The sequence below is a fragment of the Cuculus canorus genome, chromosome 3 (genome assembly GCF_017976375.1).
Source record: "Cuculus canorus isolate bCucCan1 chromosome 3, bCucCan1.pri, whole genome shotgun sequence".
Taxonomy (NCBI): domain Eukaryota; kingdom Metazoa; phylum Chordata; class Aves; order Cuculiformes; family Cuculidae; genus Cuculus; species Cuculus canorus.
The window spans coordinates 88,449,710-88,464,661 of NC_071403.1; the positions used below are offsets into that span (position 1 = coordinate 88,449,710).

General features: G+C 42.4%; 1 protein-coding gene across 2 annotated transcripts in view; it reads left to right on the top strand.

The window, feature by feature from the left end:
• Positions 1 to 14,952, top strand: part of MRPS5 (mitochondrial ribosomal protein S5) — a 79,879-nt gene that overhangs the window by 41,317 nt on the left and 23,610 nt on the right. For both annotated transcript variants that reach the window (XM_009556549.2, XM_054063842.1), the window contains exon 6: positions 12,976 to 13,066. In XM_009556549.2, coding sequence (XP_009554844.1) covers positions 12,976 to 13,066 — 91 coding nt within the window. The remainder of the gene's footprint in view (positions 1 to 12,975; positions 13,067 to 14,952) is intronic.

The following is a 14,952-nucleotide window of genomic DNA, read 5'->3' on the forward strand; positions in this document are numbered from 1 at the left end:
TGGTGTCCAGGGGGTACATTGGGGTCACCATTTGACGGAGTCGACGGGAGACAAGCACATCCGATGATGATCAACAAGTCTCGATTTATTGATACGATAGGCATGCTTTTATAATAACAGTAATAAGGCTCATACATATTACAAAAGTAAGGCTCATCATTGGTCCGATACAGAGTGTCAGCCCTGCCTCTATTGCTACATTCCTAGGATGTTTGTGGTTTTTCTAGGTCCTGTTTTTATCTCCTGTTATCGCCTAACTTCTTGCTCAGGGAGACTGTGGCCTTGTACGAGGCTGTTATTATTTCACCAGCTGTATTTTCTCACGTCTCTTCTCCTCAAGCCATGTCTCTACAAAAACTCTCCACATGCGGGATTCCTGTGATATGTTGTACTCCCCACTTGGACAAAAAGACCGTCTTTTGACTAGTATAGGCAGGCCCATTATCCGTTTTTATGGTCTCAGGCACCCCCATTACAGCAAAGCAGGACAACAGGTGTTTACACACATGTTGTGCTTTCTCACCAGGTAATGCAGTTGCCCATACAAATTTCGAAAAGGTATCGATTGTCACGTGAACATACTTTAGTCTTCCAAATTCCCCAATATGAGTGACATCCATTTGCCAGATGTCCTTTAGGGTTAACTCCGATCCCTATTCCTGGACCATGATTTCCACATCTTTGACAGGCTTGTACAATACTACGGGCTTCATTCTCTGTTAAGCCATACTGTCGTTTTAACCCTTTGGCATTCTGGTGAAATTGGTCGTGACTCTGTCTTGCGACACAAAATTTATCCATAGGGGGCATATGCTGAGCTGGACTAATGAAGCTATCTGCTATCTGATTACCCCTTCCTAGTCCCACGTCAAGTTGATGACTTCGCACATGAATAACACAACAAGGCTCTTGCGTTGTTGAAGCATGGAGCGTAATTGCACAAACAATGCTCCTAATCTTGGATTAGTTGTCTGTCTTAAAAGAGCATCCTCTAATCTTGGGACTACTCCTGCTACATATAATGAGTCCATTACAACATTAAGAGGGTTGGTTAGCCAATTCAACAGGGCCCAACCAACAGCAGTTAACTCTAAGGTCTGTAAAGAGTCTTGGGGCTGTCCCTCCAAAATATGCTTGTGCCATTCAGCATGTTCGTGCCATACACAAACAGCACGATGCAGTCGTTTTCCAACGTCAGAATACGCAGTAAGGTCATCCACCAGTGGTTGCATACTGACTTTCGTTCTCTCCAGCCACTGATTTCATGACAATATCTGCCACTTTTTCCCTTGCCGCTGCTGCGAATTTATTTGTCCTTCAAATCCTAATAGGGCTTCCTGAAGTGGTATTACATTTCGTAACCACCACTCTAGGTCTACAGCATTAACTGGAATGCTAATGTCTGCAGGTTCTTGACCGCTGATCTCAATAATTCGAGATCTGCCTTTTCGTACTAACTCTGCCACAGCTTTGGGTCTGGTTTGAATGCTCATTTTTGGCTGCACACCCAGAAACACCCATTCCAATACCCAGAATGATTCAGCTTTATCGGTTCTCTTGCTACTGGCAATGGCAGGGTCATTCAGGTCTCTGTCCTTCCCAGATTCCCCTCTTTTGTTTTGCCATTGACAGATGACTGCCTATGGGGATTCGCTATTGTTACAAACCAAAAGCGATATCGGTAAATTCAGTATCTTCCAAGATGACCAAGATATTTTGTAAGCGACAACTGATTTTTTGTAAAAGAGTCCTTTGGCCTGCGGTAAGCTCAATTTTGCAGGCTGTGTCGGCATTGTGCAACAACACAGTCAAGGGAGCAATATCAGAGTTGGAAATGTCCACACAACGGTGGACCCATTGAATATTCCCTAACAATGTTTGAACATCTTTAACAGTACATAAACTGGTCGTCAGATCGATTTTCTGTGGTCGGATTTGGGCATCAGAAATGTGCCGGCCCAAATACTTCCACAGAGCTGACCTTTGTACTTTTTCAGGTGCAACAACAAGTCCTTTATCTCTCAGCATATCCCTCAATGTCTGCAGTGCCAGTTCATCAAACAGTTCTTATAAGGGACGCTGGAATGCAGAGTGTTCTTCATAAATTGTTACTCCCCTAGAGAGAGATAAGGACTGCCAAGCTGAAACAAAACAAAAAACCTTCACATATCAGGAGTAAGGGCGGGGAGGAATGGGGGGGGGGGGGGGGGGGAACCTCACACACAGCCACAGGGCTGGGAGGGGAATAGTGTGGGGGGGAAACTCACACACAGCCATAGGGCTGGGTTTTTTTCCATTTTCTTTTTCTATTGTCTACGCTCTTTTTGTATTTTTTTTTTTCAGTTTGAAATTTTGTCCTGTGCAGCCTTTCACTTCAAAGGTCCCAGGTAAATCTACCTGTTTGCCGGCTTAGTGGACGTTTGGGATTGAAAGGTCTCAGAGTTGCGTTTTTAAGATTAATCGAAACAAACAGAGGCTCAAGCTCCTATAACCAAAACCCAATTTGCAAATCTTACAAACGTTTAAAGCGCTTTAAACACACACACGCATACACACACAGAACCACTCTTTTGAGAGCTGGCTTAATATACCTATGCGATATTGTTTACAACCGGTCAATAAGAAGAGCACGATGGTATGAATATTTAAACTATACACGGTACCAAACACATACAACACTTACAATATGCACATATATTATAAAATAAGGTTTGTATCAATTGTTTAACAGGTAACAGTCCTTGGTTGTTACAGCATTTTCGTGGCATCTTCTTCCTCCTCTGATTCCTTGGTAGCCCGACAGCTTCGTCCTCCCGGCACTTTATCAGCGCAGCTGGCTACTGTGGGCACTTCCAGTTTCTGTGTCATTGCACTTCCGCCCTCTGATGGGTGAACATCGTGTGCCTCCGGCGCACTGGGGCGGTCTATGTCCTCAGACGCATTACCTCTTTTTACAGCCGGATTTAAGAGCTCCCAGACGCTGGTACAAACTTTCCCAATCATTCCTTTCATTGGGCAATTCTGGCTCACCCCAAAGAAAGCACTCATACGACTTGTCATGGTGCGATTAGTTTCAGCCGGGGGATTGGGGGAGGCTATGGCGCGCACAGTGGCAGCGGCAACTTTTGACTCCGCCTTCAGCGCTTGTAAAGTATTAACAACAGTTCACCAAGTTTCCCCACAGCCCCCAAAAGGCTCTTTGCCCTTTTTCGTGATCGTGCAGTCCCCCCGAACAGCTTTAACTTCCTTTTCATCCTTGTCTGTTCCTGATATAGTCTTTTGCCACAACGTTTCTCCATAATCTCGCCACTCTGTAACAAAAACCATAGTGTGCGGATCAGTAAAGTACCTAAATGCAGAAGTTTTATCAGCAGTTTTACGGGCAGTTCATGCCCTCTCTTAGAGAGGATTCCCACAAGTAGCGTTGCCGCAGCTTCTGTTTCCAGCAGTTTTGCGGGCAGTTCATGCCCTCTCTTAGAGGGGATTCCAGCAAGTAGCGTTGCCACAGCTTCTGTTTCCATAATTATCCCTAAGGGGCAAGGAGCGACCTCACACCAGCTGTCTACCTTGACTATGCACAGGCAGCGCTTCCCTTAGCCGCGGTTTCCCACTCCCCTCCTCTAGCTGCTTACCACAGTCTCGGAAAAGTCAAAGGCATCCTATAACCATCCTCTGCTACCAGATGTCGGAGTGGGAGGTGGACCCGGAGTAACGATGGAGTCTCAATATGAGTATGATCGTTCTCATTTATTCATGCACCTTACACTTCTTATATACTTATCTCAATAATGCACGCGCTAACAAAACAAATCCTAATTGGTTATGTCCCGCTGTTCATATGCCTTATGCTGTCACATAACTGGCCAGACGCTCTTGAGCACGCGAAAGGGGCAGATACAAAGTAATCATCACGACTCTTCGGGACTTTCCCGCGCTGGATTCCACATTCTTGTATTCTGCTCCCATTTATCTTATCTCAAGGTCAGGCCTAGCTACAGACAGCAAACCCTGGATTGTTCACTGCTATTAAATCATGAGCCATTCTTCCATGGTAAAAACCGTAACCTACACCATATCCTCTGTCATGATAGTTTTTTGCCTCAGAATCACTAGGTTGGAAAGGAGCCACTGGGTCATCGAGTCCAACCATTCCTAACACTCCCTAAACCATGCCCCTCAGCACCTCATCCACCCGTCCCTTAAACACCTCCAGGGAAGGTGACTCAACCACCTCTGTGGGCAGCCTATTCCAGTGCCCAATGACCCTTTCCGTGAAAAATTTTTTCCTGATGTCCAGCCTGAACCTCCCCTGGCGGTGCTTGAGGCCATTCCCCCTTGTCCTGTCCCCTGTCACTTGGGAGAAAAGGCCAGCTCCCTCCTCTTCACAACCTCCTTTCAGGAAGTTGTAGAGAGCAATAAGGTCTCCCCTCAGCCTCCTCTTCTCCAGGCTAAACAACCCCAGCTCTCTCAGCCATTCCCCATAAGACTTGTTCTCCAGCCCCTTCACCAGCTTCATTGCTCTTCTCTGGACACGCTCCAGAGCCTCAACATCCTTCTTGTGGTGAGGGGCCCAGAACTGAACACAGTACTCGAGGTGCGGTCTCACCAGTGCTGAGAATAACCTCCCTGGACCTGCTGGCCACGACATTTCTGATACAAGCCAAGATGTCATTGGCCTTCTTGGCCACCTGGACACACTGCTGGCTCATATTCAGTCAGCTGTCAATCAACACCCACAGGGTGTTGATAACTAACTAGTTCTTCATTAGGTGGAATCGGTGAAAGTAAATTGCATCAAGTGGATAATTGAGAGGATATTCTGAAAAGCATAAGGATATTTTTTTAGGAATTGTGTTAGTGATGAATTCGAGAAGAAATACTTATAATCAAGATAGTGTGCAGTGAATGCACCAGTTTCTAGGCTTTCACCGAAGTGTTCTCTCTCCTTTTTTTACTGTTACCTAAAGTAGTATTTACAGACTTCATTCTCAGTTGAATTGACTTGAGATTGGGTATGCTCAATAGAGTTGTATTGGCAGCTCATATCCAAGACCTGACATGACAAGACTTTGTGCAAAACCTGTAATTTCTTAAAGCTGGTGGTTTCTCTCCATTGAGTTTTGGTCATTTGCTTGTTCCTCCCCTGTTTTCTTCAGATATTCAGCTGTATTCAATTCTGCTTGTTTTGATTGCCTGAGACCTGTTTGGAGATGCAGCATGTTCCTCAACTACTGTATGGCACTTTGGAGAAGCAAGACTGAATAGAGCAATTGAAGAAATCAGGGTCTGCACAACTTCCATCTGATGTGGGTTGTGCTGCCCATGTGCTCAGATTTTCAGGGCCACATACTCTGTAAATTAAGCTTTATTTTATGAGCTTAACTAGGAAGGGAAACAAACACATAATTAATGAGGTTTCTAACTCAAAAGTTCTGTAATTCATAACTTCTTACTTGCAACTTGTTTATCTGTGAGCAGAATAGTTACCTGCCAATGGCAAGAGTGCTCATCTTTCCTCCAGTGTTGCAGTGTGGGCATCTCACCTGTATCACACTGGGAAGCATGAAATCCTCAGCAAGTCTAGCTGCTCTCAGATCCACTTCAAAATCTTTTCGGATAAGCAGACATATTTATACCATCCAGCCTGGAAATTTGGTCTATACCATTGCCATGAGTTAGAGGATTCTGGAGAAACTGCAAAACAATCAGTATGCAAGGAGGATGGCTGCAGGGGACAGTAAGCTGCAGGCAGCTGTGGCTGCGTAATAGCTTTGGCCATTGTGTTTGCCTATGTGTTGCCCTCAGTTTGACCCAATGGAGCTGCTCCCAGCATACATCAGGCCTTAGCATAGGAGTGTGTGTGTGTGTGTGTGCGCTAGCCAAAATCTGAGCAGGGTCAGAGCGTCTGAATTGTCTAGGTGCAGCAAGGGCTTGTTATCAGAATATAAGGCTATAGTTTCAACTTGCCATGAAGTAGCAGGAAAAAAACCCACGGATACATATTTGTTTCAACACCGCACAATATTCTTGATAGACTTGCTACTTGTGACAAAAAGAAGATTCCTTAATACCCAGTCTAAAACCTTTGTTTCTATAAGTCCTTGGAAATTGTTTTCTTGCTATTGCAAAGGGTACAATAAAAAAGGCTTGTGCAAAGGAAATTCTGCATGAAATTGAGTGAAAAATTATGTGATATGCATTCCCTCTGAACAATAATTTACTTCAAATGAGATGCTGGCTCAAAAGTACTTTGGGATCATTGGAGCTCTAGATTTTGCTTTTGGAACTACAGGGAAGTTTTCTGTTCCTTGGATGATATTGACAGTATCCTTAGACTGACAATGAAATTTTGGACAGTTTTTAAGATAGCACCTGAAGCAACCTGTCACAGGACACAATGAGAGGTCAGAGCTGTGCACTAGAATTTCTTTCTCATATTCTTGGAGTTCCCAAGACATTTGGTCTGCCTTTAAAGAAGGCTTCAGGGATGCTATCTTTAACATTTTCTGTTAATAATTAAATCTTTTCTCTCTCCTACGTGTCAGCCTCTATGGATGAAGTAATAGGCATTTGGAACATTCAGAAGCTTTTCAGTGAATTGCAATTCAGCATGGTTATCCTTTGAAGAGGAAACAAAGCCACTTAAGATGTAGTGTGACTTTGAGTGTACATTATTGAGGGGTTAATCCAAAGGATTTGTACTCAGATATGAGCTGCAGTATGTTGCCACATTTAGGTACATAGGTACATGCTGGGTCAGTAGGGCATTCAAGCTATATTATTTTTCCTAATGAGTTGTAAAAGAGAGTTTCATACATGTGACAGGGGAAAACTTCCAGCTCTAAACGAAGTCGATACTTTCTCTGCAAGTTGGGCTTATTACTAATTTGAATGAGAACTGCACTTGGGGTTTATCCCAGAGCTGAGTGAAGGGTAGAGGAGTCCAGATGAATTTTTATATTTCAGTATCTCTAGATTATTTTCTGTATTGCGATTTCTCACTTACTGTGTCCTTGAGGGATGAATGCATTGTGAACAGGATCTCTGATGCTAATCTTCCCACTTCTCAGAAGTTACATCTACTGAATAAAATTCTTCTAGAGAGAGAAGTACTTAATTTATTCTACTGATTGCCAAGATGGAAAGACCACTGATCGTTAGGTTATGTGATAGAAGGCCTGTCTGCCCACACACAGAGGAGTCCAGAGGCAATAGCAGGCAGAGGAATCCACATAACACTCTGTTGACATTCCTTCCAGGACCAGCACAAGAGAGCCATAACCCTATCAGAGGCATATCTGTGCAAACCGGAGGAGCACAGAAACAGGCAAGGGAATGAAAACTACCAGCTCAGAGAAAAAGACATGCTGTTTGGCTCCTCCTGGGGCTATACTAGGATAGCTTCAGCCCCATGGTCCAGGGGTGCCATTTATCAAGATGAGGGTCTCCAGAGCACCCCACAGTCTGAGGGTAGGTTACTGCCAAGCGGTAGGGGACACATTGTGGAATGCAAAGCAAGAGCATTTCAGTGTTACACAAGATTTATTGGATGTCTAGGGCAGGAACCAAAGGGAGGGCAAGGGAGAGATCTGGGTGATTTGGGGAGGAAAAAGTGTGGGAAAATAGCTGGATAAGGGGATAAAAATGATGGCTCGCATGTTAAGCAGGACTGGTCGGTATACTTGTCTTGACATGACTTGTGTCTGATCAGAACAATCTGTCCTGACTCAATTTCTAACTATTTTCTTGGGTTACGGACTCATGTTTACTTGGTGCATGTGCATATATTGGGGAGTCTAAGTGCTGGCAACTGAAGTATATATATATTTCCCACTAATGGACCTTCATCCTAATCAGCCAGAGAGAGTAACAGGATGAGGTTATTAGTGCTGTTTGTGTTTATGTGAATGCTATTCGCTTCTGTTCACATTGATCTGCAGGTCATGCTGTGTATGTATGCATATATGGGTTGTGTAGGTGTGTTTATGTCTGACTTAATAGGGTTGCATTCTCTGCTTTCTTTTAAAAAAGAATTCCCTGCTTTTCTTTTAAGGGTACATAGTTGGAGAGAGCATCTCTTCCTCTAAGAGAGAACAAGAGCACATAGAGAGACACAAAACTGATCTGAACACCTGAAGTAAATGAGAACCAAACCTGGTCAGCCACACTACTTGCTAAGAGTGTGTGGAATGTGAGAATATTTAATTCATTAAGATGACCTGCTAAGGGTCCAATGGGATAGTAAGGAAAAGTGAGAAGCTCTAAGCGAAATATAGAGACACAAACCCAATACGCAGGCATAATGGGAGCAAGGAAAAGAAATAAACCTTGTCAGTCACGCTCATTTTTGGACTGTCAAAAAACTGCAGGCTAACAGAGTGCAACAGCTGATGAGTACTTGAAATCACAATAACCATTAGCAGTCTGTCTTTCACTGTAGCCTATTTCCACACTTTAAACTCTGCCTTTGAAACTGTTGCTTGCCATTTCTCCTCTTACTAAATGTTTTGAGATGGTTTCACTTTATATTTGAGAGGTGCTGTTCTTCCTTCAGCTCTCAAAAGAAAGCTGAATTTCCATTATCACCACTGGATAATGGATACAGAAAGACAGTTTGAGGTACACTGTGTTTAAGGTTGAGCATAGATGTTTTCAAATTTAAAAAGTTGTCTTTAAATCTGGCTGGAGTGGCAACATGGTACATAGGGGGAGTTGTGTCTTAATTTCAGTCACTTTTTGGAAGTCATGATGTTTTAAAAGTGGCACGTTGTTCATTTTGTGTTAATTAATTTCAGTGCCATTTAATGATAGGCTCTCAGCCTTACACTTTGTTTCCAAGACAGAAAGGGAGGATTGCTGAGGGCACTCCAAAAGAGCGCTGCTTTCTTTTCTTAAGGAGGCATGGGGATGTGGTGGTGAGAATCTGAGGACACTTGTTCCAGCAGTCATGGCTATGCACATTATGGTGTTTGAAAGGCCTTCACAGTGCCTCAGGAGAGATGAAATAGCTCTGATTCCGGTGGGTGGCTGCTCACAAAGAGCTGACAAGTGCAGTTTTAGAAAGGCTTGTGTGGGAGCTCACTGCATGTGTTTTTATTGCTGTCTTCTGGAAAGGGAGAAAAATAATTCTTGAGTAGATTTCAACAAACGTCACATCCTTTGTTTCTGACCGTACACATGCCAACTATATTTTGTACAAGTACTTGTTCAGGTTGGCAGTAGAGGACAAAAGTACGTGCAAAACAAAAATAGTATGCTCTTGTTCCTGGTGGCACAAGAGCAAGCTGTCCGCATGTGCCAGAAAATGAGCCAGCAGGGAAGAAAACCAGCCTGGCTGAGTAAAAAGCTCTGGATCAGAAAAAAAAGAGGAAAATGCACGAACTCTGGAAGAAGAGGCAGGCAACTTGTGAGGACTACAAAGATGAAGTGGCCTTACAGAGAGAAAATCAGAAGGGCTAAAGACCAATTAGAACTTAGATTGGCCCATTCTGTGAATGATAATAAAAAATCCTTCTACAAATGTATCAGTAATAAAAGAAGGGCCAAGGAGAATCTCTTATCCTTTACTAGACACAGGGAGAACAATACTGACAACGGACAAGGAAAAGGCTGACGTGCTTAAAGCCTTCTTTGCCTCAGTCTTTAATGATAAGTTAAAGTGCTCCTTGGCTACTCAACCTCAGAGCCGGTAGACAGGGAGGAAGAGCAGAACAAAGCTCTCTTGATCCAAGAGGAGATGGTTAGACTCCTGCTAGGCAAATTAGATATTCATAAGTCTATGAGGCTGGATGGGATTTACCCAAGGGGATTAAGGAAACTGGCGGAGGTGCTTGCCAAACCTCTTTCCTTCACCTACCAGCAGTCCTAGGGGACTACCTACCTACCTAGCTGGAGAAGTGGCAGATGTTACACCCATTTAAAAGAAGGGCCAGAGAGAGGATCCAGGAAACTACAGGCCTGTCAGTCTGACTTCAGTGCCAGGGAAGGTCAGGGAGCAGGTCATCTTAGGTGCCATATCACAGCTCATACATGACAACTGGGTGATCAGGCCCTCTCAGCATGGGTTTATGAAAGGCAGGTCCTGCCAAACTTCTATGACATGGTGACCCACTTGAAGGATGAGGGAAAGGCTGTGAATGTAGTGTACCTGGACATTAGTAAAGCCTTTGACACAGTATCTCGCAGTATCCTACTTGAGAAACTGGCTAACACTAGCCCGGACAGGCATAACCTCTGCTGGGTTGAAAACTGGTTAGATGGCTGGGCCCAGAGAGTGGTGGTAAATGGAGTTAACTCCAGCTGGAAGCCAGTCACAAGTGGTGTTCCCCAGGGCTCAGTGCTGTGTCTAGTCCTGTTCAATATCTTTATCAATGACCTGGATGAGGGGATCAAGTGCACCCTTAGCAAATTTGTGGATGACACTAAACTGACGAAGTGTTGATCTGCTGGAAGGTAAGAAAGCTCTGCAGAGGGATCTGAACAGGTTGGATTGATGGGCTGAGGCCGATAGGATGAGGTTTAATAAGGCCAAGTGCAGAGTCCTGCACTTGGAACACAACAAACCCATATAGTGCTACAAGCTTGGGAAGAGTGGCTGGAAAGCTGCCTGGCAGAGAAGGACCTGGGGGTGTTGGTCCACAGCCGACTGAACATGAGCCAGCAGTGTGCCCAGGCGGCCAAGAAAGCCAACAGCATCTTGGCTTGTATCAGAAATGGTGTGGCCAGCAGGACAAGGGAAGTGATTCTTCCCTTCTACTCTGCACTGCTGAGGCTGTATCTCGAGTCCTGTGTTCAGTTTTGGGCCCCTCACTATAAGAAAGACATTGAGGTCCTGCAGTGTGTCCAGAGAAGAACAACAAAACTTGTGAAGGGGCTGGAAAACAAGTCTTACAAGGAGCGGCTGAGGGAACTCAGGTTGTTTAGCCTGGAGGAGGCCGAGGGGAATCCTTATTGCTCTCTACAACTACCTAAAAGGAGGTTGTCTCTTCTCCCAAGTGATAGGACAAGAGGCAATGGCATCAAGGTGTATGAGGGGAAGTTTAAATTGGACACTAGGAAAAATTTCTTCACCGAAAGGCTTATCAAGCACTGGAACAGGCTGCCCAGGGAAGTGGTTGAGTCACCATCCTTGGAGGTGTTTAAAAGGCAGGTAGATGCTTAAGGACATGACAGGTAGACAGTAGTAGACAGGTACGGCTGGAGCTGGTGATCTCCAAGGTCTTTTCCAACCTAATGATTCTATGATTCTCTGTGATTCTGTGATGCTCCTAGAGAGATCATTCTGCTTGACTCTCTTTTCTTTCTATCTTCATTATTTTCTGTTTTCTGCAAATAACCTTCTTCCACAAGTGCTTTCATCTTAAGGGGCTTATTATTTTAGCTTGTTCTTGTAAGCAACAAGATTGCAAAAAGAAAAATAGCTTGGAATAAGCAATTAGCAAAGCTGGTGTTTCTTTGAAGTGCTCTCTAGAATATATCTGCACCTTGAATTTAACAGCATCTTTATTTTAATGAAAATGAGGTGGATTTTTTTCAAAAGTACTCGATCTGTACCTAGTGATGTCAGTGGATTTTTTTTGGTGTTCAGTTTGGTTTTCTGTGGGGTTTTGTGAATTTTCTGTTGTGGGTTTTCTGTTGGGCTCTTTTTGTGAATTTCAGTAAGAATGTTTAAGCCATGATCAACTATTTTATGATATTCTCTTTTCAGATATATAATGCTACCACCAGACTAGCTTACTGAAGAATTACATATAGGGAAAGGGGGAGAGCTGTACTTAATTTGTTCATTAACAGTACATGTTTAGTTTAAGTGTTGTTTTAATTTTTGGAAATCATATTGAGGCTTCAAGAAAGCAGATCCTGATGCATTTTTGAGAGGAAGGGAAGAAATAAACCGTGAAATAAATCTTATCTTTTGACTGGTAATTCTGTGACACAAATACTTACACAGTCAAGCAATATACAGTGTGTTATTTTGTATGTACGTATTTTTGTATATTTGGTATCGAATATATTTCTATTTTTTATTTAATATATAGTTTATATATTATATATGGTATACAAACTACATATGAAATATAATTATATACTTATTTAAATGAACTTATACTGTAATGTATAAGCAAAACCAAAGGAACTGAAACAGGAACTAGATGGGCAAAGGATCTCAGATGACATATTAGGCTGTTTAAGGTGAGAGACTGTAAAGCAGTGACTCACCTATAGTCACATAGGGGTGTCTGTAGGAGAGGCAGAAGTAAATTTATACTTCCAGAATGTTAACCATAAAGCCACTTGTCTCCCCAATTGTTGTTCTGTTCCCCTGCTCAAAAAAAAAAGCTTTCTTTCACCTCTGCTTGAATTTCTTGCAGAATTTTCTGTAAAGATTTCTAGTTCCAGGAATCAGATACCATTTTCTTCTTTCCCTCTCTTAAACGATATCTTCTTTTTAGCACCTGTCATCTCAGTAATGAGACTGCCTCCTGCAGGCTGCAAATAGATTTCAGTCCTAAGTTTCAACCCATGTAAAGCAACAACTTGCCTTGAGCAAATGCTGAGAGCACTTCTAAAATATGTTAAAATGTGAAAAGAGTAGTGGGATAGTAAAGACACTTTTTTTTTTTCCATGTTTCTTATCATGATTGAAATCACACATGAAGCTAGTTGCACTAGAGCATTATGTGTTGTGCAGCTGTACACAGCAGAGAGGATATTTTAATGAAATTATACTGAGATAACTTCTGTGTCTTGAGTATAAATTTTTATTAGCCTTTATATTATTAGCCTTTTATTAGCCTTTATTAGCCTTGAAGCCAATGTCCCATTGCAGATGATACCCATTGACAAAGAGAGTATATATTGTAAGGCTTCAACACAGACCTCTAATTCCTTTTTGGTAAACTGGCTCTCTTAAAAAAGTACCAAGCAAACAGTAGGACTGTGCAATAAAAAGATGCTTTGTGGTTTTTTCTTCAGGTGAAAAATGTGTTTTGTATGAAGGCAAAGGAAGGCAGAAAAAAATCAATACGTGCCTTAGTGGCTATTGGAAATGGTAAAGGGGCTGCAGGTATGTACATTTCCTGTATGTAAAAGATGCCAAATTAATCATTGTAATAGGACTTTGGGAGGCATGGTTGTTTAAAGGGACGTTTTATGCTTAAAAAAAGAAGGAAAATTTACCCTTTTTTTTCCACTGGGCAATATTGAAACACCTGTTACTTCTGTAAAAGTAAGCTTTATTATCGAATTAAATATGTATTAATTAAGACTCTCTGTTTTGTAGTAATATGTGGTTAGGCTTGGAGCATATATTATCCAGTAGTAAAAACGTTTTTTATTTAACTCTAGAGTGGTCCAACTAACCACTGATAGATCCTTCCATAAGGGATCATCTATGCTTTCCTGTAGACACCATTTCTTTTTACTTTAGATACTGTTTGTTTCACCTAGCTGCAGATTGTAGTTGTTTGCTTTTCAGAGGAAAGAATCAGGCCCTTGCAAAATGTGCCTGACATTGCAGGTGGGCTGACATGCACCAGGCAGTATTTGTCCCCTTGTCCTCATGCGCTGATGGTGAAAGAAAACTCAGCTGAGTGTCCTTCACAGAAGTGCCCATGCTTGACTAAAATAAACCTGAGGCTCTATAGTTAGTAGAGCAAATGCAGTCTAAGGAAGTAGGAGTCAGTAGATGCGGATTTATCTTTCTGCTTTTGAAAATCACTTGCATGTTGTTGGAGTTCTTGGGAGTTTATTTTCATTTGTCATGGGTTACCCCCAGCCAACTTCGAGCAGCTAAAATTGTGAGCAGTTGTGGTCCCAATTCCCTTCCTCTACCCTGCCAGGTAAAGGAGAAAGGGATGTGAGAGACTTGTCGGTTGGAAAGTAAAACTTTAAAACAGCTTTAGGGAAACAATAATAATAAGGAAGGTACTATTAATAATAAAATAAAAATATACACAAATATACAAAATTACCTTGCCCCCCTTTTTGTCAGCCATGACTATGTCAACACAGAGGCTGCAGACCAAACACCAAGGATCCAGGATCAGGGGCAAAAAGACAGATGAGGTCCTCACTGGATGTCGGCCATTGAAGAAGAGAGAGTGATCCTCGTGATCCCTCAATTTTATACTGAGTATGATGTATATGGCATGGGATACTTCGTTGGTCAGTTATGGGTCACCTATCCTGTATGCCCCTTCCTGCAAGTGTGACTCTTTTCCTTCACTTTTACTTATGGCATTCCACCAACTTGAGAATGGCTTGGTTTCTGTAGGAATAATATAAGCAATGACCTTTCTGCATACCAGTGCTCCATGTTATCAGTTGTAGAGAGAAATGCTGTTTGAAAAACATGCAGTTAATTTTCAGAAAATGAAGTCACTTAGACAAGAATTAGCTGAAGTTAGAAAACTGATTCTACTTTACCTCAAACCAGAACATTCTAACAGCAGTGACCACTTTGCAGCAAAGAGCAGCATGACAGTTGTGCATTTACCTTGGTTATTTTCTAGCTAATGTTAGTATTTGTAGGTAGAGTTAGCTGGCTAATTTTTCTTTTTTATTCTTCTCTGTAAGTCTCAGGATAGCCCCCTGGAAGTATTACTACTTTTAGTTTATTACTTAGTTACTAAGTTTATTACTTAGTTACTAGTTTATTACTAGTTTACTTTAGTTTTTTATTACTACTTTTAGGGCTTGTTTACGGTTAGTATCAGCTAGCATATTGCTTCAGAAGTTTGTAGTGAATGGGCCAAATCAGACGACCCTAACTTTCCTTCTGATCTAGCCTTATGAGGAAGCTTTCTTATTTTATTGAAGTTAGGCATAGGAAAAAAAAAAAAACCAAACATATGGGTGTTATGATCCAGCCCCAACTGACCTGCTCAGCAGTGGGGGGGGGGGTGTGAGGAGGAGGTGAGGAAGGGGTAGCACCTACTCTCTCCTCTGCTG